Here is a 25161-nt window from a genome sequence, read left to right on the forward strand (position 1 = left end):
AAAGCTGGCTGAAAATGTAAATAATTCACCGTATGGATTTCTTTCAATGCATCAAGTTTAGTTTGAATTTCGTACAAAGCTACATGAGGGCTATCTGCTATAGTCGTCCCTAATTTTTCAATGTAAGACAAGAGGGAAGGCAGCTGGTCATCACCACCTACCGCCAACTCTTGGGCTACTCTTTTACCAAGTGGGATTTAGCGTCACGTTGTAACGTCCTCACAGCTGAAAAAGCGAGCATGTTTGGTGTAACGGGGATTCGAACCCACAACCTCGGATTACAAGTCGAGTGCCTTAACCACCTGGCTCTGCCGGGCCTCAATACGTTACCACTAAACAAAATGTTAAAATGGTGGTAGGATCGTTGAGAGCTGATAAAGGAAGGATAGTGTCTGATGATTGTGAGATAGCAGGGTCATTACATTTTGTTTTTCTTCTGTTTTTCTACTAATGAAGATTTAAGCCGTATTTCACATCTTGATCAGCTGATAAATGGAAACGAGATCAAACAAGGTAACTGCATTAATTCTGAACTGGTTAAGAAAAAACATATTGTTAGAAAGGGCTCAGAGAAAAGTTACTGGAATAGTGCCTGTGATGGAGGGGTTGTCATATGAGGAGAGGCTGAAATTTCTCAAATTGTTTTTCTTAAAAAAAGGAGAGTTATTGGGGATCTGACTGAGGTGTTTAAAATTGTAAAGAGAACTGATAATATTGGTGCATCATTTTTTCATATTTAATAGTGAGAATAATAGAACTAAAGGATACAAGTATAAATGTTGGCATTGTTAGAGTTATCTTCAGCTAAGTTTCATTTTTCTGACAGGATGGTTGGCTTTTGGAATGGGTTCCCTTGGATGTTATAGAGGCCGTAAATTTAAGTGAATTTAAGAAAATCTTGATAAGTTTATAAATGATAAAAGATGGCTTTGAGATTTTATATTTGCTGGTTTTAGTTAATTTAATCAAGGGGATGGAACAGACGAGATGGACCAATACCCCATAATGTTCCAAAACATTAAGTTATGTTAAAATATAAGTATATTTTATTACAATATTCATTGTCTATTATTTAGCAGTTAATAAATGTTATTCTGACCTGACATTTGCATACAACGCAATCCATTTGTCCAAGCGGGCCAATCACAGGATGCCACGTTGCGTTCTGAGAGTAGATCTGACCTCCAGATAAACAATCTACAAATGTAAAAAAAAAAAACAATTATTACAAAGAACAAATCATACGATTCGTATTGTTATTTTGAATGATACTACATGGTAAACAAAAACGTACTAAACATTTAAATATTAGTGTTGACATGGCAAAAATCACATTTGCTTAATAATATATTCTGTAAATGAAACTCTGGAAGAGGCAGTTTTTTTCTTAGCATTGTCTTACAAAGCTACTACAGAAACATGGTTACAAACCATATTTGGAAGATCTAAAATGTGTGGACATTTAAGACTGCGCTTCACTTATGGCTTAGAAAGTAGATAGAAATGATACTAGAGGACAATAGATTAAGGATAAATCTTATAGGTTCGATAAGTTTAATATCAGGCTCTTGGCTTGGCCACGAGATAATGTTTTGTAACTGCCTTGTTTGTTATATTGGCCCTCGCACAGACAGGTAGAAGGCTGTGCTCGAGAACTGTGATATATCGAACTGTTATTGCCCATCTGTACAAAGGTCATCCTACTATAACACAATTATCCCCATAGTTTGTCGTTTCTTGCAGATGATGGTACAAGTTGCTGCAAAGATAGTTGTGAAGTGTAAATGTGTCCAGTACTTGAGAGTTGTCTTAATCTGGACTTCTCGGAAAAGATTACGATATCTCAAAAGGGATGATGCCCCCTGTTATCGACATACGATATTGCGTGGAGTGAGAAGTGGCTTCTATCTAGCTATCTACCACTAGATAGCTCGTTTTATAACCATACCTTCTGAAGGTCATTAGACATATCTGGATCTGCTCTGCGATTTAAGTAGCTATTTTACATGAGCAAACCCTCACGATTCTCCTCACAACAAGAATAGTCTGTTATGTTGGATTTGAGTATCCTGATTGTGCAACAGCTTGTTTTTTGTTTTTTAGGTGAATAGATTTTTAATTTACCCTGTTCATTGTAAATAACAGTATTACAATTGGCTTTACGATTTCTCGCTGGATTTTCCCATTGTCTAATTATATGAGTTTGTGTAAAGTGTGATTTTTCCTGGAATTACTCTGTACATGACATAACTCTTTGTATTTTGTGGCTTTTATCGAACTATACATGTAGTTATACATTAAGATGGTTTGTATATAAGCTCGAGTAGACGGTTGTTTCCATTTTCAGGGTTGATTGTTTATTTTTGATGAGTTATGGTTCATTTTGGTTTTGAAAAATTACTAAAGTTATATTTTATATTTTGCCTTTATGCATTTTTTTTGTTTAAGCAATTAAATTAAAAAGTATATATTTTTTCTGGTGTAAACATTTAGTGTTGTCGAAAGGATCTTGGTTGTTTACTGACAAATATTAAGAGGGTTTAAAGTTTCGATGCACACACACACGTGGAAGTTAACGATAGATACTTGGAAACTTCATTATAAAAGATGTTTTAAACATCGAAATATTTAATTATGGTATAGAAATCTTATAATTAATAAGTAGCAAAATAGTTATGTATAAGGCAAACAAGACAACTTGTTACAGACTACTTCTGAACAGTTAAGGAACTAGGATTCATGAGGAAGACGTATTGCTTTTGTTGTTTAAATTTTGATAAATGTGAAAACGTGTATTAAACATTGGGAAGAGGCAGTGAGTGACATAGAAGTATAAAACTGCTAGGTGGGTGGTTCTTGATTAAGTTAACAAATACAAAAATAAACTGTTTTACTATAAATCCTAGAAGTATCAATACTACATTCTTCACACTGGGAATCAAAAGTACTGCTCATCGTAAAATATTAATTTATAAGCAAAATTGAATGAGAAGTTTGTTAAGGATTTAAATTAGCGATATTAAGCAATGAAACGGTAAAAAAGAAATATCAGTAAAAGTTTACATTGAAACCACGAAATATCAGAATAATTAAAGTCCACAATCTCAAGATGAAATACCACACATCTGAATTATATTATTCTCGGAAATAGAATGTCAAGCTCACGTTAACGTATCATTTTCAACACCCGACTCAAAATTTTTAAACGGTATTATTAAAAACTCAATTAATTGATCAACATTTGCAAACATTCAAACAAAACAGACACTGACCGTTTCTTGAGTTGCGCGTTTTGTCTGTGAAAGTGAACGTCCCAAGCATATGTTCACGGGTGTTGGTGTCTTCAATTTCCACATCTGCTCAATTTTGTAGGAAGTATAAGAAATAACAATGTTATATTCTTATTTTTAGTAAAGAAATTGGGGAATTATTTTCTCTCAGTAGTCGAAACACAAAAAAAGTTACAGAAATAGTGTAGAATTAATCATTTCGCAGCATTGTCTGATGGTTAGGGCATTCAGTCATTGGGGTCTAATAATGATACGATAAATCCCACTATTCGTTGGTAAAAGAGTAGCCCAGAAATTGACGATAAGTGATGTTTACTAGCTGCCCTCCATTTAGTTTATCACTTGAAAATTAGGGACGGTTAGCGCAAATCACGTGTAGCTTTATATGAAATTCCAAAACAAAATTTGTACATGGTGGCCGTTGGGCTTTATATACACAGGATTTTGTTTTGTTTACAAAGCTTATAACATTGTGCGAAATATACATGTTATAATCAACGCTCAAATCGTGGATATTGTTCTACACAAGTAGTAACGAAAGGAACCAAAGTTTGAACTAACTTACGATAAAAGGAAGAGGGGAGTGACTGGTAATAGTGGAAATAAATGTATTTGTTAGTATATTATCATACTATTATTTCGATCAGCATTTATATTGAGTAGTTTGAGGCAACCTAGATAGATTTCGTATGGATATTTTGTAAAACTGCGTGTGCCTTATTACAGTTATGTATAATATTGTATCCAAGTTTGGAACAGAATACTGAAGGTGGTCAGTATTTTTTTGTTGTTGTTGTAAATAAAAATTATCTATTCCCGACCAAGTTCAAACCTTTAAACCACAACTCTTAATTAGCAGGACAGCGAATGTTTGTAAAAAAAGGAAACAAAAACATTCCATTTAAAATGAGAATCGTAAGATGATTCACTTCATTTGTTTTTACATGTATTTTAAGCTCTTATAAATGTTAAAGTTAGTCACCTTAATTGTTTCTTATTAAGCACAAAGCCACACTGTGGGCTGTCTGTGTCGTGCCCACCGCAAGGGTTGAATGCCAACTTTTTGTGTTGTAAGCTCTCAGACTTACCTCTGAGTAACCGTGAGGCAGAAGCCACTTCGTGATAGTATACGGCATATCAGATAATTTGCCTAAACATTTTATGCAAATTCAGTGCTCAACAATTATAAATGTCTTATATGCTCTTACACAAATAGTTTGAAAACTTTGTTGTTGTTTTATTCTAAATAAAAGGTTATCCGTATTGAAGAACAAATCAGTATTCATACACTTAACACAGAAATATTTTCGATTCCAGCATTAACTTAACGTGCTGCTGGTTTGGAGTATCAAAATTACGAGAGAAAGGAGATTTAATATAATATTATGCTACAATTCAGCTTAACTCTTAATAATGTCTTACTCAGAATCATGATATTTTAATGAATTTCGATGGCAGAGCAAATTTGAAAACGAGTTACATTAAAAAAACAACCTTCACTTTTCATTTCCTACAATAAAATAGCGTGCGTGTAATATCTACAGTCCAAGTATTGATCGTAAGTTCAATGGCTTCTGGTATTATAGCCTTTAGCTCATTTTTCAGCAATAGGAGAGAAAAAAATCAAAGGAACCCAAGTGTCGCTAATACCTGGAACTATGTACATGCATGCGTAATTTCCATGAACATTGAGAAACTGTCCCATCCAATAGAAATTAATATTTTCTTTTAATCAGACCAAACTACGTAGTTAGAGTGAAACTTTTAAAAATCGACCTTAAAATAAGTATATATATAAATACATATATCTTTTTCTTACGTTATTATTTATAAAGATCATGATGTATTGTTTCATTAATTGGGTACCTTCGACGTTAACGATATTTTTGGTCGTAAAAGTTTTCTTCTCGTAATCCACTTTTAAAAATGAGATAGAAGCAGGTATAGCCAATCGATCTTATGAAAAATGTTTATTCTCGTGTACTAAAAAGTTCCTTCTATACTAGATTAGGACACCTACCTAATTCCTCATAGTCAATATCGGATCGAATTAGTTTCCTCATCTTATTAGGAAAGTTTATAATGAAGACTCCTCAAGATGTCGGCAAAAGGATAATGAATGTTATGTATTATCACAGAACCTTTTAATAGTGCTGATAAATTATAGGCAAGTTGAAGAATTCGTGAAAAAATCTTGAACTAAATCTGGAAGATCAATTTGATTCTTAGTCGCGAAGAAAAGTTGAATTTGTAGGATGCTTCAAGTAAAAACTATTACCCAATAATGGTATTATTCTGTAATTGGCTAACCTGTTACTTTGATATTTAACACTTCATTCACAGCAAAGAAATTAAAACAATTTTTGCATGCTGATGATGGAAAATTTTACTGCATTTAATAATGTGATAAATTACAGAAAATGAAAAAAATCATTATAATTCCGGTTTGTTTACATTAATACAAAATAACTTACAACGTGGTCAAATTTAATTTTACATTACTTAAGCACCTTTAACTTAACAGTCAAACAAAACTGTAGTTTTTAATAATTTACAATGGATAACATTTTTGGATATTTGTTTGTTTGTATTTAAGCACAAAGCTACACAAAGGGCTATCTATGCTCTGTCCATCAAGGGTACCGCTGTGCCACCGGAAGGCCATTTGTGGGTAAGAAAAAATAAGTTAAGATCCTGTATACATTGCCCATAGTATTTTCAAAAAATAAAGGTTTAACAGATTAGAAAAATGGCCAAGTGTGTTAAGGCGTGCGACTCGTAATCTGAGGGTCGTGGGTTTGCATCCCCGTCGCGCCAAATGTGCTCGCCCTTTCAGCCGTGGGGGCTTTATAATGTGACGATCAATCCAACTATTCGTTGGTAAAAGAGTAGCCCAAGAGTTGGCGGTAGGTGGTGATGACTAACTGCCTTCCCTCTAGTCTTACACTGCTAAATTAGGGACAGATAGCCCTCGAATAGCTTTGTGCAAAATTCAAAAAACAAAGATTAGAAAAAAAAATCGAATGCAGTGTTCTATACAAATAAAGCTTGACTATTTTGTAATTTACTCTGAAAAATTGAGTTACAACCATTTGTCATTGTTTCAGTCTCCGTATAGGGAAAAGATAATACAGGATTTTTCCATTATAGAAATATAAATATCAAGTTTCTTCTGAAAAACTTTGTTTTACTAGCTTTCCACTGATATTGCAATTAAAGGAAAGTATAAACAAGTGCTGCATAAATTTTTTTAATAAACAATAGGTGCGTTGCGTTTTGAACTCTTAGCATGCTAAACCTGTTAAACAATCTTAAATACATATATAAGACAAATATCAGTAATGCGTAAGCTAATGTTGATCAACTGTGTTCAAAGACCTCAAAATGAACATTTGCAACAGGTTTCTCAAATGTGGAAAATACGTACGACTTATACATCTCTACTGGTTAATATAAAAGAACTGCGATTGTGTAATACCATTGTCTATTTAAATATAAAGAGTTATCCCCAATGTGTAAAATTATGTGTATATGCTAATATAGCAGCGAGTGACCGCAGCTACGAATTAAATGCCACAGTCAGCATGTTAACACCTATATATTCGGTTCAAGACCAGTTCCAGACTGTTCACATCAGTTTAGGTCACTATCGAAAGCTTTGTAGTAAGATATTATAGCCTAGGCACTTCTGAGGAAAAGGCAGCATGTGGAAGATAAAGGACCTTTTAGTAATTGTATTAATAGTTGAAACACTCGAGCAATAGAATGTTCAGGACAGAAGATGTGGAAAATTTTCCTAAAAACAAACAACAAAACTGGAACCATAGTGATTTCTTTCGACTGCATGCCTCCTGAGTCTCATGGATACAGGTTTAATAAGCGTTTGTACACGTGGTTCACGTGCAGAGGAAAATTCGTGAAAAGTTTGTTAAAATTTGTTGTTCGAGGTAAAATGTGTTTTATTTTGCATAAAGTTTGTTATAATATAGATTTTAGACAACAGTGATTAATCATGACCATAATACAGACTGAGAACTTTCGACGATGAAAGAAGTAATTTAAAGGTTAGCAGGAGGTCTCACTGTTCTTATAGTACAAACATAATTTTCTCTAACAGTTGGTCATAAATGTATGAAGTATGTAACATTAGCATGCGCATTAAAACATCTGCTAATAATACTTTATTTGTGACATATACAGACGACATACATGAGAATGTAAAATTGTCACAGATGTCTTTGTAAATATTCACATTTAATATAAACTTTATTCTCACATCTTTTTTGGGTCAAAAGACCTTTCCTAGTTTGACACCGTGCAGCATGTTTAGTTTTGTTTTTAAATTTCGCACAAAGCTACTCGAGGGCTATCTCTGCTAGCCGTCCCTAATTTAGCAGTGTAAGACTAGAGGGAAGGCAGCTAGTCATCACCACCCACCGCCAACGCTTGGGCTACTCTTTTACCAAAGAATAGTGTTGCCCGTCACATTATAACGCCCCCACGGCTGAAAGGGCGAGCACGTTTGGCGCGACGGGGATGCGAACTCGCGACCCTCAGATTACGAGTCGCACGCCTTAACACGCTTGGCCATGCCAGGCCGACATGTTTAGCAAAATATTATTAGAAAATTAGTTTTTAACATACTTATACCAAACAAACTGAAAGTCTTTAAAGTTACAATGCTTGGGAACACTATCCCAAATAAGGCTAATTATTACATGACTCTGAGGAAACATCTTTATTTAATAGCAAAGTATATTTAATCTAACACTGAAAACGATAAGACTTGAAATACTGAATCGATACATTTCAATAAACTCAAAGAGATAACTGTATTTAGTCAACAGGGTAAATAGTGTGTATAGTATTCCCGCTTACGGATCTTTTTTTATAATTTATTCTTAGAATAAAAAAAATCGACTGGATTAGTTTGCATATAAAATCTCAAAAGTAGACAGGCATACGTATAAGCACATGATGTCAAACATGGATATAGAACACAACAAAATTCAGAGATCAATTATCACCTATATCAGATTCATGATCATTACTTTGATCAAACTGTACCTAGTACTGTGCACGGGAACATTTTACCATTTATTCATGAGCGATAACATGGTACTTGTTTTTTTACACAGGAGCAGTTACTTTATTTGTTTGTTTGTTTTTGAATTTCGCACAAAGCTACACGAGGGCTATTTGTGCTAGCCGTCCCTAATTTAGCAGTGTATGACTAGAGGGAAGGCAGTTACTCATCAACACCCACCGTCAACTCTTGGGCTACTCTTTTACCAACGAATAGTGGGAATGACGAAATTTTAATAGTGATGGTCCCACTGTTGTTTGTTTTTATTTCAAGTTTGTACGTTTGAAGTTAAACACAAAGCTACACAGTGGGCTATCTGTGTTCTGCCCACCACGGGTATCAAAACCCGGTTTCTTGATTACTACACGTTTTAGAAATAACATATAAAAGATGACAATATACGTATCCTTATATGAATATCAATTTCAGTTCTCAATAATTATTATATTTAGCTCATAAAATAAAGCAAAATAAGATGATTACATTTTCCATTGTATGAGGGAAACGTACTCATCTTATTTCGCTTTATTTCATGAGCTAAATATAATAATTATTGAGAAATGAAATGATATTTATTTAAGGCTACACATATTGTCACCTACGTTTACAGGTTACTTGTAAAGTCTATAGTAATCAAGTGGTTATATGCTACTTTTAAAACATGTTATAGTCAAGTAGTTATATCTTATTTCTAAAACTTATGGTAATCAAGTGGTTTATACTATTTGCAAAACTTGTAATAATCAGCTAGTTATATGTTATTTGTTAAACACGATAGTAGTTAATATGGTAACTATCAGCGACTTAATTTAGATAATTCTAGTTAAACGAGTTGTCATAAGCTACTTAAATATTTTTGTTTGTTTGTTTTGAATTTCGCGCAAAGCTACACAAGAACTATCTGAGCTAGTCGTCCCCAATTTAGCAGTGTAAGACCAAAGGAAAGGCAGTTGTTCATCACCACCCATCGCAAACTCTTAGATCACTCTTTTACGAAAAAATAGTGGGATTTATCGTATCATTAAAACGCCCCTACAGTTGAAAGGGCGAGCCTATTTGGTGTGAGGATGATTCGAACCCTCGACCCTCTGATTACGAGTCGAGTGCCTTAACCACCTGGCCATGCTGGACCTCCACAATAGTAAAAAGTATTGTATAATTTTGTATGAAATAGTAACAGCAAATGAATTTGTAATGCCTATTTAATTTGAAACGTGATAATTTGAAACATACAATTACACATTTTCAATTATATTTCATTGTTTTAACAAGAACACTTATTTAGTTTAAGCATTCTTTGTTTTACAATTTTGTAAATGTTTTACATCCATACACTTACACAAAAACATAACTGCAATAATGGAAACAACTGTTGGAAAACAGAAACAGTATCTTGTCAAGCCTATAAAACCTCAAAAATGTTCAAATAAAACTCTGTGCAGGCAAAGTCATGATTGTGACTGTTCCATCGGCTCTCTTTATGACCAATATATCTTTTTACAACATTTGCTGTGTACTTGACATCAGTTTCTTGCTGGAAAACGAATCCTAGTGGCTAAATCTTGTTTCTGAGGGAATGCCATGATGAACTAGAATCTGCTTGCAAGTCAAGATGCCATAATTTTTATAGCTCCCCAACAATATTAATGTTGTGCGTCGACTATAATAACTGTTTTTTCTGTTATCGAATAAACTGTCATTAATTACTGCCAAATAATTCAAAGTGAATCTATATTTAAAGATCATGTGCTTACACCTTTACTAATCACTCCATTGTTTGTATTCCAGTGTACATTTAAGCGTTTGGGTTTGGTTACTTATTCGAAGGAACACTTTTCGAGCAACAGCATGTCCATTGAGATTACTTCATGGTAATATACGTCTTGCCGTTCTCAAAAATTCACACCCGTATTTATATAAGGTCATTGGCAAGATGTGTATTCGACTGTCGGATATTCCATAAAGAAAAGACCCTGAGATAGTATCATTTTGATGGAACATTTCCGTTTCATTTATCGACCACATCTATTATTAACTGTATTTTTTCTTTTTACATATGCTCTTGAGAATCTTACATACAGCTCCTACTATATCATAGAGGCTTTGCAAAACTTTTTCACTTTGGTATTCTTGACCAACCAAAATTTTGATTTATATTACGGTATTTCAGTCCTCGAAGTCATAAGTGAAACTATCCTACTACTACTGTGTATAATATAAATGCTTACGCTTTTTCATGCTTAATACTGGTGTAGCACTTTCTTATTGGTTGGATAACACCAACTAACGGTGTAAACTATCAACATATGATTGTACTGTGGTAAAGTTCTATTCCACAATAGAATGATGGCATTACTGTAGTAATTGTTTGTTTTATTCTTTTCCCATCTCAATTTTTAATTATTTCAAATATTGCATACAAATACATTTGTCTGTGAACTATGTTTTCAGTTATTAGCTTCTCAGATGTTAGGTAGCATATTATTTTGAAGATAGATATCTTATAACTTCACTTAAAAACTTGATAGGAACGAGAACTTAATCCCTAAATAACAGATTGCTGTAACAGTAGAAGTTGTGCACATCCACGTTCGAGGAATTTAAAATTCAGCTATTAGAAAACAAATTGTTATGAGGGTGAATATTTATTTCCAACAGTAGGTTACAGTGAGATTTCACTATGCTCAAGAAATAACATTTAGTATAATTGTCTAAACTTTATAATAATAGTCAGATATAGTAGTCAGGCTTAATATTGCTTTACTACAGTTAATAACTAATTAAGTAGATTTAAAGTATATCACTTACCAGTACACTTTTTACAACATCTTTCATCAATATCATCCTCATAAGAGCATAGTTGTGTCCCACACTTGTTTGTAGTACAGTTGACTTGGCCATTCTGTAAAGTACAGAAAGAGTACTTTGTGGTAAGTCTTATTTTATGCTGAGTAATATTGTAGCAGTAAGCAATTAACTCATGATGGAGAATCATGAAAGATGTTTGTGTGAAGACAACTGCCAAATGTAACGTACTGTAATAATAAACATATTCTTTGTGCACGATAAAACAGTTACTAAGGTTTGCATTATCATTTACTTCTAGTTACAATGCTTCATTAGTAGTAACATAATGTAAGTTAAAAAAAATTACACGCAATAAGGATTAAATGGATAAAACACAAAACGTGGATTATTTGAAATTAACCAGAAAAGTAAAGATTTCTTACCTCTTGACAGTGACAAGCTAGACAAATTGGTCCTTTGGGATTATCCGCCAGATGATACCAGGTGTCCCCACGGCTATAAGATTTACCTGAGAAACTACAAGACATCTGATTATGGCTCTTGGCACCTGTAAGCACGTGATATAAATACGACTTTTATTTTTAACAGCTAAAATTTCCTACTTGCATTTATATGTGACACAAACATACTTGTATGAAGTATCCACGGCTAATTGAGTTAAAATTACGGAACTATAATAATCAAGGCAGACATTTAATGAAACAATTATCTAAGGACTGGCTTTAGTACTAAAGTAATTCAATGATCATCGAACGTTATGTTATGTCACGTTAATTTATTTCGGATGAGTTTCCGATTTATTATATTAAGTGCGTTTTGTCTTATGATTTCCAATAATCGGAAATTTGAATTAGAATTTAGAAGTTAATTAACAGTTAATATGTATGAAATTTATGTTTTTTGCCAACAAGATTGATATACACAATTTCCGTTTTTTACAACAAATATACAATGTACAATTTAATATGCAAACATAAAAACAATACAATTTATAATAACAGTTATTAATTAATAGGTATTACATAATGATGGTTTATATACAAGAGATGGATAGATTAATGAGATTCCCAGTCTTCCTACTTATTATGTACTGCAATCGTAATAAGTTTCCTACACTAAACTGACACTCTTTGTGCAGTGCTGGAGAAAAAGTAGTGCAGTTTGTGATGTAGGACTTAAGCAGCACAAGGAACCAAGTTAACTAGATCAGCTTCTATATCTGGACTAATGACTACCGTTTACCTGACAGTAAGTGAAGATGAAATATGAACACTTAGCATTGAAAAGTGATTTTTTAGGGTTGAGTAATGGACAGATTTTGTGTTTTATAACATTTGTAAGTTAAGGTAAACACAATACCTTTAAATGTTAGAAATGTCAAAGAGTAGGTAAAACTGTTATCGTACAGATTCCTCTCTTTTTAAATAAACTATAGTAAACTGAAACAAGTTTCTACTTGGAAATTGTATGGTAAGTATTTTTTTGGATTATTAAATATTATCTTGTGCATAGTTTATTATAAAAGTAATTCATATGTTTCATACTTCTCTTTTTCTTCGACTTAGCATAAATGGATCGCAGACACAGTATTCATATATAATTTCAAAATTTCGCAATAAAAATAGAGAATTTGTGACAATTTTCCATTGTCTATAACATAAACCTGGCCCAGCATGGCCAGGTGGGTTAAGGCGTTCGACTCGTAATCTGAGGGTCGTGGGTTTGAATCCTCATCACACCAAACATGCTCGCCCTTTCAGTCGTGGGAGCGTTATAATGTAACGATCAATCCCACTATTCGTTGGTAAAAGAGTAGCCCAAAAGTTGGCGGTTGGTGGTGATGACCAGCTGCCTTCCCTCTAGTCTTACCATGCTAAATTAGGGACGGCTAGTGCAGATAGTCCTTGAGTAGCTTTGCGCGAAATTAAAAAAACAAACAAACAAACATAAACTTGACCAAAAGTAGTACAAACTTTAATAATTTGGATGATAAAGAAATATAAACTTTATTAATATCTTTTATATGATGCGTGTTAAAGACAAAATGATTTGAAAATTATGGGGGGAAAACCGCTTTGAATTTTGGATAAAATTTGAAGTAATCTTGTAGCCGTACATCTATACACAGTTTTAAAATAAGCCTTCTGCAGCCCTATACATTTTCTAATCGCTAAATGATTTTACTCGTTCCAGGAGAATCTCAATTGTAAAGATTAATGTAGAATGTTTAAACTCCTCTTGGAACGAACGTAAGGATGGGCGTTTGACAATCATGATGAATTATTCACAAATGCATTTATCAATAGCTTTTCATGCGCTCAATTAGCATAGCATTTTTAGCTTGTTTGAATTTAACGGAATTAATTTTTCCTAAAGGAAAAAATATCGGTAAATGGTAAATGTTTTTCACGTACAAGTGAAAGCCATAATGATGTTTTGCATCCTTTTATATTTTGCAGATTTTTAAAAAAGAAAAAATGAAACCATCTCGCATCTAGTTTGACTAAATGTGCTCAGAATATTGAGTGAAGTTAAAAAATATTCCAATAGCTCTCCACCTTTCTTCATTAAGAAATACGTTTTCACGCAGCCGCTCATTAAATTTGACCTTTTAATCTCTTTGCTTCAACAACTTGGAATCTTATGCTGCTGTGACGTATGGAAGACTTCACAATGTCTTGTTTTAAGAACTCATTCTGAAGAACCAAACCTTCGCTACTCTTGACTTGATGGATATACATAAAAATGTAAGGAATAACAGACAAACCAGAAATAGTCAAGAAAAATATATGAAAGCAAGATGTTTTCCAAACAAAGGTTATCCTGGTATTTTTTCTCTAAAAAGAATAAAACTTTAAATTCCTATTGCCACTTTTTTCTTTTCTATTCTTTAAAAGCAGCGTGAGCTTCGTTTGTTTGTTTGTTTGTTTGTTTGTTTGTTTGTTTTGATAAAAGCTCAAAATATTCAATTTTGTTTCTCCAGACTTTAGAAGAGACGTTGTTCAAAACTAATTTCCAATTGGTTCTAGCCATGGTAGTTTGGTCGAAATCCATTAAACTTGTAATAACTAACTGATTATTATAATGATGAAGGAAAACATTTTGAAACAACACTTCTTTCAGAGAAGTGATTGTTGGTCTCGCTTCAGATGGTTTAGTCACGTATACCTCACATTTGTCTATCCAATGTGATAAATTACACACATGTTTAATCCCAGTCAGAATATGTATAACTGATATATTCAATATATATCAAGGTATATATTTATACTTGGTCATACTTAATTTGACTATTAAGTAAATTGAATAATTTAGTTATTATTATTTTAACTATCATACTTCAGCAGTCTTATTAGTATACCATATACCTCTTAAAATATATTTTTAAGGTATTGACAGTTTTTACATCATTTTATGTCTTAGTAAGTACTTTAAGTTATATGTTTGTTTTGTTTTTCAATTTCGCACAAAGCTACTTGAGGGCTATCTGCGCTAGCCTTCCCTAATTTAGCAGTGTAAGACTAGAGGGAAGGCAGCTAGTCATCACCACCCACCGCCAACTCTTGGACTACTCTTTTACCAATGAATAGTGGGTCATGACCGTCACATTATAACACCCCACGGCTGAAAGGGCGAGCATGTTTGGTGCGACCGGAATTCGAACCCGCGACCCTCGGATTACGAGTCGAACGCCTTAACCCACCTGGCCATGCCTGGCCTTAAGTTATGTAACTTCCATCTTTAAGGTTATAATCCCATAAACACAACAACACTTTGTGTTTTTGGATGATAAATTGTAGTGTTGTTAAACTATTTACTGTAAAATAATATTTAACTTTTCTTTTGTTCTCTGACCGTAAATACACAAATCTATAAAAAGAACCAGTTCGAATATTTTAGAACAATTCAAGCGCTTTACTCTGCATAATGAATTTTTCTTCAAAATGTAATATAGTTCAATGAACCCGTATTCTTCAACCTGTTCGAACAATTATTAATTATCAGTAAAACAGCATCGACCGTTCAGTAGTGAAGTAGTTTTGAGCCTGGAAATAAACAGGCAAAGAACTTTTGAAAGTCAAGATTGAATGTCTTACTTTAAATATTCTGCACAATGTGTTCAGAAGACATTTAAATTTATGAACATCTGAAATAATTAAACATAATTTATTACGAGAAAAAAAAGAAAATCAATTATTCTTTGAACTGTGCTTCTATAACATAAGAATATATTTATATCAATCGGTGATGTTTTTAGCAAGGTTCTATCATATTCTAACTATACTTGCCATATGTGCTAAAATGCAATTTCGACATTGAATACTTTAATCAAAAGGCAGTAATTGCTTCTCAGAAATACTGATATAAATACAGCTAAATTACCTGAGAAAACGGTGACACTGCAGAGACAAATAATCATGATGGAACTCACGTGATGACGTAGTTCGTTTCGAAAATACATTATGCTTCTTTTTTCTGTTAGAAGCAAAGTTATTATTATGATGTTTTGTTTTGTTTTTCAATTCAGCCACTGAAATAAAGAACAAGTGATAAATTTTACTGTACGAACCCAGCTCACAAAGTTTTATATTAACCAATATTCTGAGATACTTAGTTATAAAATGAGAAAAAATAGTATTCTTCGAAGTTTTAGATTATTAAAACCATTCCATTTATATGAGCTTGCTTAAATAAAATGTTCACATCATTTCAGTAAAACGTTATGTATTACTATATTCTTTATATGAGATTGTTTTAGATATTCACAAAAAGCTAATGGTTGTCGTGCTAGACTGTGAATCTGATGTTCCACTATTTGATTAGAGTCGCCCAATAATTGAAGGCAAGTAATGTTGACTATTTGTCTTCCATCCATTTTATCACTTCAAAATTAGGGACAGCTAGTGCATTTTGCCATAGAGTAACTTTGCCCGAAACCCATACAAAAACAAACATAGATGCAGTTATGTAAATTACATACGAAATAACCTGTTTATTTTCTTTTCAAGCTACACTTACTAGGACGATGTTTTTTTCCAAGAGCAAGATACATTGATGGTATATAATTGGTGATTATAAAGTTACTGGCTGGTTTAGTTTTAGGCATTATATGTAATGACAAAGTAATCAAAACTATGTTGTTAAAATTACGTTACTCGTATCATATCCAGGTGTCTGAAAGAAAAACTGTATCATAATTCTTGTTGAAAATCAGTAAAAAGATCTTAGCTAGTTATTAGTAGAATGTGCCGGTATTTTTGTGACTGACTAGGTCTATGTATGAACGTATACACAAGCTGGAAAGACGTTATTGCTAAGACAACAGAAGTGCAGGCTACTTTGGATACCAAAGTACATAGCTAGCACTGAAATTGAGCAACCTCTGAAAGATGGAATGACACCACCAACAGTTATCGCAAAATAGAAAGATTGCTAATGTTCTGTGTTGGTTTTAGGTAACATGGACTGATGCATTTCCATTCCATGGTACAGATGAATGACTGGATACTTTTGAGTGTACCCACTGGTTCACTATACTAGATTTTACATTGGACTACTAAAAATTCCAAGACATTTCATCAGTCCGCATGGAGTTTTTCATTTGGGTAATGTAACGTAAATTTTATTAACTAATAGGACTTACATTACAGAAATGGTATCTGACCTGTGTTAATGATACACTTGGCTGAAAATTTCAGACTGCTTCTGAAAACCTGAAGAAGTGATTTAGAGAAAACGACAAGCAAATCTGAATTTAACAGTGGAAGTCGCATTAATGTGTACAAAGAACTATGATTTTGTACTGCTACTTGGAAAAGACAATGTATTATCGAATCTAATGTTGAAACCAATCTACAAACAAGGTGGGCTATTTCCTCACTAACACTAAATAGTTTATTTCTTAGATTTATGATGCAGTATAACTGTCTTATGTAGTAACACCTTTTCATGTGCCATTATATTTGATATTTTAGTTTACCATTTCCTAAACTTAGATTTTAAACCTTTTTTGTGGATATAATGCTGCCGCTTCTCTGTGTCTGAGCAGAAGAAAAAGAGAACTTGATTTAAAAATTTCCTTATTTTCAACTTAACTAGACATATTTTAGTTGTTGTTTTTAAGTGTGTGGATGGATAATGAGTCTGAAATGGCATTTTTATGAAGATTGAAAATGTCCAAAGTCATTAATTCCGCTACTGTTATTATTCGTAAGAACGTGATTCCACCTATTCCAGTACTGGATGGACAAGTAGTAGCATTGTTATGTCTCACTTCAGAGAAGAAAGAGTTGCTAGCCATGGAAGTTCGAAACCTTTAACATCACCATCACCCCATCAACTAACGTGATGACAAAAATCGACTCTTTAATATGTATATAAAACTCCTTCATCTTAGGTTAATAGTCACATAGAAAAGAAGCAGTGGAGAAGCCCTACTTAGTCTACATGTGCCTTGCAGCAAATTGCCAATGACAGAAAAACCAAAAGCAAATAAAACACTTTTGATTAGCACACAAGCATAAGATCCAAATTCAAAATACCATTATTTGAAATGCACAAGACTGAGCTCTCCATGAAAAGAAGGATTAGTGAGTATAAAATGTTATTTGTCTCTGTTATAGTAATAAGAATTTGAAGTTGTATGAAGGGAACTAAGACATTTCTAATACTAACCACCTTGGCTTCTGTCACTTTTCGGAAAGTTCATGGTGACCAAACACAAACAGATATGAAAGAGACAGTGTTAGGAGTTCTGAACATGCCAATCCACAAGTTAACCATCCTTTCATAACTACACCTTTGAGCATTGGTGTACTGGTATACTGAATAAAAGACTCAAACTACTTGCTGAATGACAAGTCTGATATGTATTGTAAAATAGCATAAATGAGTAAACGAAAGAGCACGTTACTGAGAATACTTCGAGAAGTATAAGGTTTTCAAAAGGAGATATAACTGATCCATTACAATCTATGATTGAATTAAGATCTTATACATGCTTTTCTGTATTATAAAAGAGAGCAATGTTGATCATAGAGTGGTTCCTGGACATCATAGGCTAAGAGTAAGTGACACTTCAACAATTGTAAATATCGTGTCTTTACATACACGCTTTATATGTAGTTTAATCATTAGATAGCGTGTTCCTGGCAGTGAGGATTCCAATAGATTGGTTCGAATAATTCAGAATAAAGTTTTTATTTGTATTTTATGTTTTGTTTGCTCATAAAATGATGAGTTTATGTTTAACATTGTCATGTGAATGTGTCTTAAAATATAACAAGGAAAGTTTCATTCTGCACTAAAAATTTATTTAATTTTTATTTTTTTTTTCTATAAAGTTTGTTTATATTTAAACGGATTTTATTTTATCATCAATTTAAGGATAAGATTTGAACACTATCTTTGTATCATTTAGTCCTAGAGTTTTCAATATTTTATTCTGTAACTTTAAGGGTATTGTTCTATGTGTTAGATACTGTTCAAGTTTACACTATGCGCGGTAGATTGTTATTTCTTCTACTAAATGCGTAAAAGGATATATGTTATTTCGTAGAAGGATTTGAAAGAATTTTGGATATAACATTTATGTAGAGAGTTTTGTATTTTGAGTAGCAAATGTCACAGATTCCTTTTATTGTTTTGTTTTAATATTGTATTGTGAAATAATTTAATCAAGATTTACTGTAAATGTGTGGCTTATAGGATAACTAGAATAGCCTATTTCTGTTTAGATGTTTGTTGATGTTTGTTGTAGTAGAGTAGGATGACATTTGCAGCTACTTGTTGTTTTTAACAAGTTATAATGGGAGAGCAGTCTGTGATACATGGTATGTATGTCTGACTCAGACATTTATTAGATTTAGTTTAGTGTTAAACGAATGTTTAGAATAGCCTGTAAATGTTTAACTTTTCTTGGGTGGTTCAGAAACAGCAAGATTTTATAGATGAATTTTGCTTAATGAGATGGTTCTTTCAATTCATTTTACTTTAAAATATTTTTTTAAAATTGTACGATTTTCCTCCATCGTGTTGACGCTATACTTTATTTTATTATTATAACTTTGGTGTTTTAGGATAAAAGGTTTGGTTGAATTTAATTTGTGTGTGTTTTATATTATCTGAATAATTTGTGTCATAGTAGTTTCATGGTTATATAATTATTTATTTGTATTTTGTTTTTTAATGTTTATAGCCTACATATTAAGTGTCCCCGTGAATGTTGTTTTTCCGTTATGCAAAAGTGTTTTATGAAAGAGTGAATGTAGTAAAATGTTTAACTGATGTCATTAATTTGCTATAATGTCATCGTTGTACTCGTGGTACGTGAGTAGTCAGATCCTAGGAATTTCTAGGTAAACGTGTGTTAATTAATTCTCGGTAAATATTAAACTTTGAAGTCATTTACCGTAGTCTAACAAGGATTATTAGTTTTTAATTACGATTAATTTTTTAAGCATAAATAAGTCTCAAAAGTGACATTATGTAGGGAAAGAAAAGAAATATTGCACTATGATCCCTATCCATAATAGTACCATATAATTATATATATACATAACGTATATACCATATAGATCAGCTCGTCAAATTTTGGGACACTAACATCTGGCGTTCACACTTTAGGAGAGGCAGCAGTTAGTGTGAGCCATTGCTATTTGTATTATATGCTCGCTGTTTAATTGTGTGGTGACTGATTCCTTGGAAGCAGTCTTCGTGTAACAAAAACATATTTTACTTAAGACAGCGAAAGTATTATGTCGTCCTGAGGAGGACTCTTTTTGCCTTAGGCGCCATCTATGATGAAACAATGTAATGTTTTATTATTGAAATATTCCTTGCAGTATCAATGAAAAACGACTGCATGAAGAAAGTTACATGTTTGTATCAGTCATTATTAACTATTCAATGTATGTATATCTATGTTTCAATCACCATTACATTAAATATGTTCATCTACTTAACTTTCGTTTGGTATGAATTACAATCATAACTTTTAATTTTGAGTTCTATCTCCAACTATTTATTTCGTACCTTCAGTCACCGTTCACCTTTTTTATGTTTCATGTTCGTCATCTACCATTGTTTATGTGAAAAACACATTCGACATAACCCCTCAAACCGTCGCTTAAGTGATCATTAATTGTGATCAATTACAACAGTCAGGTCACTACAGTTTCATGTCCTCATGTCCATTAAACGTTGATCATTATTCCAGGGTGCTAAATACAAACGAACTTTGTAAAATAGCAGAGCTTAATTGTTAAGGTATTTTATGTAAATCTAATTCGGATATATTCAAGTGTAATATAAATATTTTAAGGAAACGTTAGTGTGTTAACAAAGGGTAACAGTGTGGTTTGGTTTGAATTTCACGTAGAGCTACAAGTGGCAGTGTAAGACCAGAAGAAATGCAGCTACTCATTACCACCCACCGCCATCTCTAGGACTACTCTTTTACCAACGAATAGTGGGATTGACCGTCACATTATAACGCCCCCACTACTGAAAAGGCGAGCACGTTTGGTGTGACAGAGCTTCAAACCCGCGACCCTCGGATTACGAGTCAAGTGCCTTAACCACCTGGCCATGCCAGACGTAACAGTGTGTCGTGTATACAATTATACCTTGCGACTCCTATAGAATAAATGTCATGTTAAAATATCTTAATGGGTCATAAACCACATATTTGGAACTGTATTTATCCTTCGCGCTTGAGCACTTATACAACATGTTTTGAATAAGTTATGGAATGTAATAAGCTTTTCTTCAAATATAAGTATTTAGTTCACTCACTGTTTTAAATACGATAGTATTAAAGGTTTAAATACGTCATATAAAATGTAAAAGTATTAAATCAAATAAAAATAATTTAATAAATATATTTTTCTTACTCACATTGAGGCTACAGCCAGAGTAGACTGGGCCACGAGATCTGTATTAGTTTTGTGGGCCACGAGCGTCAAATAATATTCGAGACCCAAACAGACACCACAGAAAGTCGTTGGGGCTTTTTAAAGGTTTCTGTTTACGCAGATCTCTTGTAAGTACGCGCTGCACGATGCGCCACGTGTAAACGTGTGGGTGGGTGAAATTTACTGAGGGTTGATTATGGTGTATATCTACATAAAGTCTTGAATGGAGGCTATGACGCCTTTGAACATGTGTGTGTGTGTGTGTGTATCTCCTTTTAAATTATCATTTTAATTAATATTACTCATGAATGAGAAGAAAATTGGCAGTGGTACGTTTTTCATACTAATGTTAACTTATCACATTGGCGTTTCAGCTGAAAAGTGGATTGACGACCGAACTTGGTTACTGAAAACATGAAGTTTGATTAGTATAAGGATATCTCATAGAATTTTAGCCGTAGTAAAGATTCGTTGGCATTAAAAATGAAAAATATCTTGCTAAAATTAACTTCCAGAACTTGTTTTGTAAGTAACACTTCCTAGTAGAATTGTGACTTACTTTAATTACTGTGGTTTCATGTTTATTAAAAGAAACTCCCTACTTAATTCAAATGCTGCTTTGAAGTTTTATAGAATTTTTCAAAAGTGAATAAACCGGATCTTAAGTCTTTCAGTACTACTATTTCACTCGAATACTGGATCGAAATTCGGCTGATGGTTCGTGCGCCGCAAATTTGACTTATGCACTTTGACAAAAATAAATCTCACAATTAGTAGCCAAGAGTTAGCGGTGGGTGTTATTCTATAGCTGCCTTCCCTCTATTCTATCAGTTTAAACTTAGATATAAGTAAGGAAGATAGTCTTGTGGTAGTTTTACATGAATAAATAATCAAACAAATAATCTCATAATTGTCCGTAATGTTTCATTTACTAGTCTGAATGGTACCAAGAGGTGACAAAGGCAATCTGACCCACACATTATTGTGGCACTGAGGACATGCATATTCATATTACACTTAGTTAATGCAATTTATTGAGAAGTTAATCATATTGAAAGTAATGTTTCATATCGCTCGCGCTAGCAAAGGAACTTATGGGATAAAAACAAGTTACAGAACAGGTTCAACTATGATTGTTGGAAGGATACCTTCAAGAGGAGACTTCTTTATTAAAGTTATGGTTATTCATTTTGTGTTCTGACAGGCACTCTAAGGATTGAGCCCAAGAAAAAATAGAAGAAAAGTATCAATTGTAAACACCCATGGAAAAACATCCTTAAAATGTACTTTTAGCCATGTTGGCATATAAAAGACGCATTCCATTTTAGGAACTTGGGCTAAGAAAGGTTTTGGCAGAAAGAGTGGAGCTCTATAAGGATCTGTGGAAACTTAGTCACTGAAATTTTATTCATTTTGTGTCATCAATCTCATCATTTGAGGCACAGAGCACAGACGTAGTAATTACTGCCAATATATTGCTGACTAGCAGACATCCCTGTAAATCCAAAGATATCACACCTTTCGTTGTGTCTAAGCTGTGCAAGATGCAAATGTTGGATTTAAAAAAAAAAGATGCTCAGCTATTGTTACCCCAATCGGAACAGAGTTATGGTCTTTCTTCCAATTGCTGTCAATATCCACTGCACATGTATATGAAAGGATGACTACTAGACTGTGCATAATGTGTTAGAAAGAATGACTACTATGCTATAAGGTAGAGAAATAAAAGTGGATACCGAGCTCTCTATGTGAAAGAATAACAAAATCCAAGTTACAACTTGGCCTACTCTCTAGTAGGAATAAGGTTTTGTCTGGCTCTGGTTTTTATAAAAAGGAAGACAAATTGACATTAATTTTGCTCTCTGTTAAATTTGCGATGTTATATTTGGGGGCGAACCGAATCTTGGATTTTAGTGTTTTCGAGGTTTTATAAAGCTATTAAGGCGTTCAGTTTAACAAAAAAAAACATCGCTAAAGTAAGAACAAGTAGAGCAGCAATCAAATGTTCTACTGATTATTCTGATTCTGAAATCATCAGGGTTAGCTGACCGATGATTGAAGTTGTTGTGATGATTTACATTCCAAAATGTTGCATTTTAACATATGGAGTGTAGGAGCGGTGTTTCACCAACTTCAACACATGTCTTCCAGACAAGGTCCAGCATGGCCAAGTGGTTAAAGCGCTCAAATAGCAATCTGAGGATCGCGAATTCGAATCCTATTACACTAAACATGCTCGCCCTCTCAGCCGTGTGGCCAATCCCACTATTCGTTGGTAAAAGAGTAGCCAAATAGTTGGCGGTGGGTGGTGATTACTAGCTGCTTTCTAGCTCTTTTCTTATACTGCTAAATTAGGGACGACTAGCACAGATAGCCCTAGTATAGCTTCGCGCGAAATTCAGAAAACAAACAAACAGTCTTCTAGACAATTCATCAATGCCAGGCTAAAACTGCTGCTTTCATAACAACTGTCACTCATGGTAAAATATTCATTGGTATTGTTTAAAAAAAGAGGAAAACAAATTAAAAATGAGTATGGTGTAGGGATGGCAATGCCAAAGAGTACAGAAGTGATGTAGAGATAAATACACAAAACTACATAAAAATCTCTATATAAGTAGCCACTAAGTCAATGTTACTAGCTTATGGGAATTAGCCATTGTAAGACTTTATAGCATTATTTAATTTAAATACAAATGAATATAATTCAATATTTAGTTGTAGACATAAGTTTTTCTTTGAAAGATATGGTTAGTTATATAAGAATTTTTGTATGGGTTTAGATGTTCATCCTTTCTTTGTCACTACCATCTCTACACTATCCTGTTTTGTTGTTTTTTTTTCAGTTTTTTTATTAATTGTATAATTTAGTGAAACAAAGCATCTTCTTTCAGAACAAATCAAGGAAATATAAGTGGTTTTGTTTATAATATTTAGTGTAGTATACATATACAAGTTATTTAATTTCAGTACTTCATATATTTCTACATTTTTATCCATATTTAAAGCACTGAAGGTATTTTGTTATTCTGTGGTTCATAGTACTATATATTCACTCACTAGGACTCTTAAATAATAAAAACTATGAACAAATTAGGATTATCTATCACTTCAAGAATAATAAAATTAAAGTTTTGTGACACCTTTTATTCGAACGACAGTTTGATGTGACTACTAGAAATTTACTTTAAGACTAATAAAATAGAGAAACGGCTTAAATGGGTAATAAAATATAATGTTTCAACAAGGTTGTGTAATCATTATGTACATTTGTTACTATTTTAAACCTTTAACAAAATTTTCATTGTAACTCATTCAGTCACTCCATAAATTGAAAGAGCCATGCTAAATGTCAATTCCCCTGTAGGAACTACGGTAAATTTGCAAACAACACTGAAATTCGGAGTACGAACTCCCGCGGTGAATAGAACGTGTATGACCCATTGTGTAGATTTACATTAAAGAGAGAAACAAACACGTTAACTAATGACAAAGTTTTTCATCAAATAAGTTCACTAGAGTAATTGAAGACTGGTTTTATTTTCAAAAGATGGTGTGATACTAAATTTAAAACGTTTGTTAGAAAGACTGAACGGAAAAATTAACACACTGCTCTTTATATGCATTCATACATGTGGATGTGTGGGTGTGCAAATTTATTTTGGTATAAATTGACATCGTACTGCGTGAAGTTTTTAATTTTACAAGAGAAATAATCAAGTTTATTGGACAAACCATCACGAATTAATAAGACAAATTAGTGAATGTGTTCATATTCTGATCTAAAAGTCTGTTTTACAACCACTTCTTATGACTTTCAATCACACATATTAATGAAATAATTCTTGGAAGGTTAAACTATTCTGGCGTGAGTAGATGTTTAGACTTCCCGCATATTGCTATCCATCTCACTCTCATCATGCCGAAGAGCATTCTATCATGAATGGCATAATTAATTTACATATGTAAATGCAATATCGATCTTTAGCACTTAATTTATTTGGGATTGTAAAGAAAAGAGTTTTCGAGTGTTTTCATTGGCTAGAAACTAGAAATAATTATA

At 33.0% G+C, this 25161-nt stretch overlaps 1 protein-coding gene across 5 annotated transcripts in view; it reads right to left on the minus strand.

The window, feature by feature from the left end:
* Positions 1-21184, minus strand: part of LOC143238959 (chordin-like protein 1) — a 34719-nt gene extending 13535 nt beyond the window's left edge. For 2 of the 5 annotated variants that reach the window (XM_076479638.1, XM_076479634.1), the window contains exons 1-6: positions 21082-21184; positions 15568-15715; positions 11607-11731; positions 11185-11278; positions 3273-3356; positions 1100-1197 (exon numbers count right to left, since the gene is read on the minus strand). In XM_076479638.1, the coding sequence (XP_076335753.1) occupies positions 1100-1197; positions 3273-3356; positions 11185-11278; positions 11607-11731; positions 15568-15646 (480 nt within the window). In that variant the 5' untranslated portion in view covers positions 15647-15715; positions 21082-21184. The remainder of the gene's footprint in view (positions 1-1099; positions 1198-3272; positions 3357-11184; positions 11279-11606; positions 11732-15567; positions 15716-21081) is intronic. The other 3 variants (XM_076479635.1, XM_076479636.1, XM_076479637.1) reach the window with 3 other exon arrangements.
* Positions 21185-25161: the final 3977 nt, after the last annotated feature.

The sequence above is a fragment of the Tachypleus tridentatus genome, chromosome 13 (genome assembly GCF_004210375.1).
Source record: "Tachypleus tridentatus isolate NWPU-2018 chromosome 13, ASM421037v1, whole genome shotgun sequence".
NCBI lineage: Eukaryota > Metazoa > Arthropoda > Merostomata > Xiphosura > Limulidae > Tachypleus > Tachypleus tridentatus.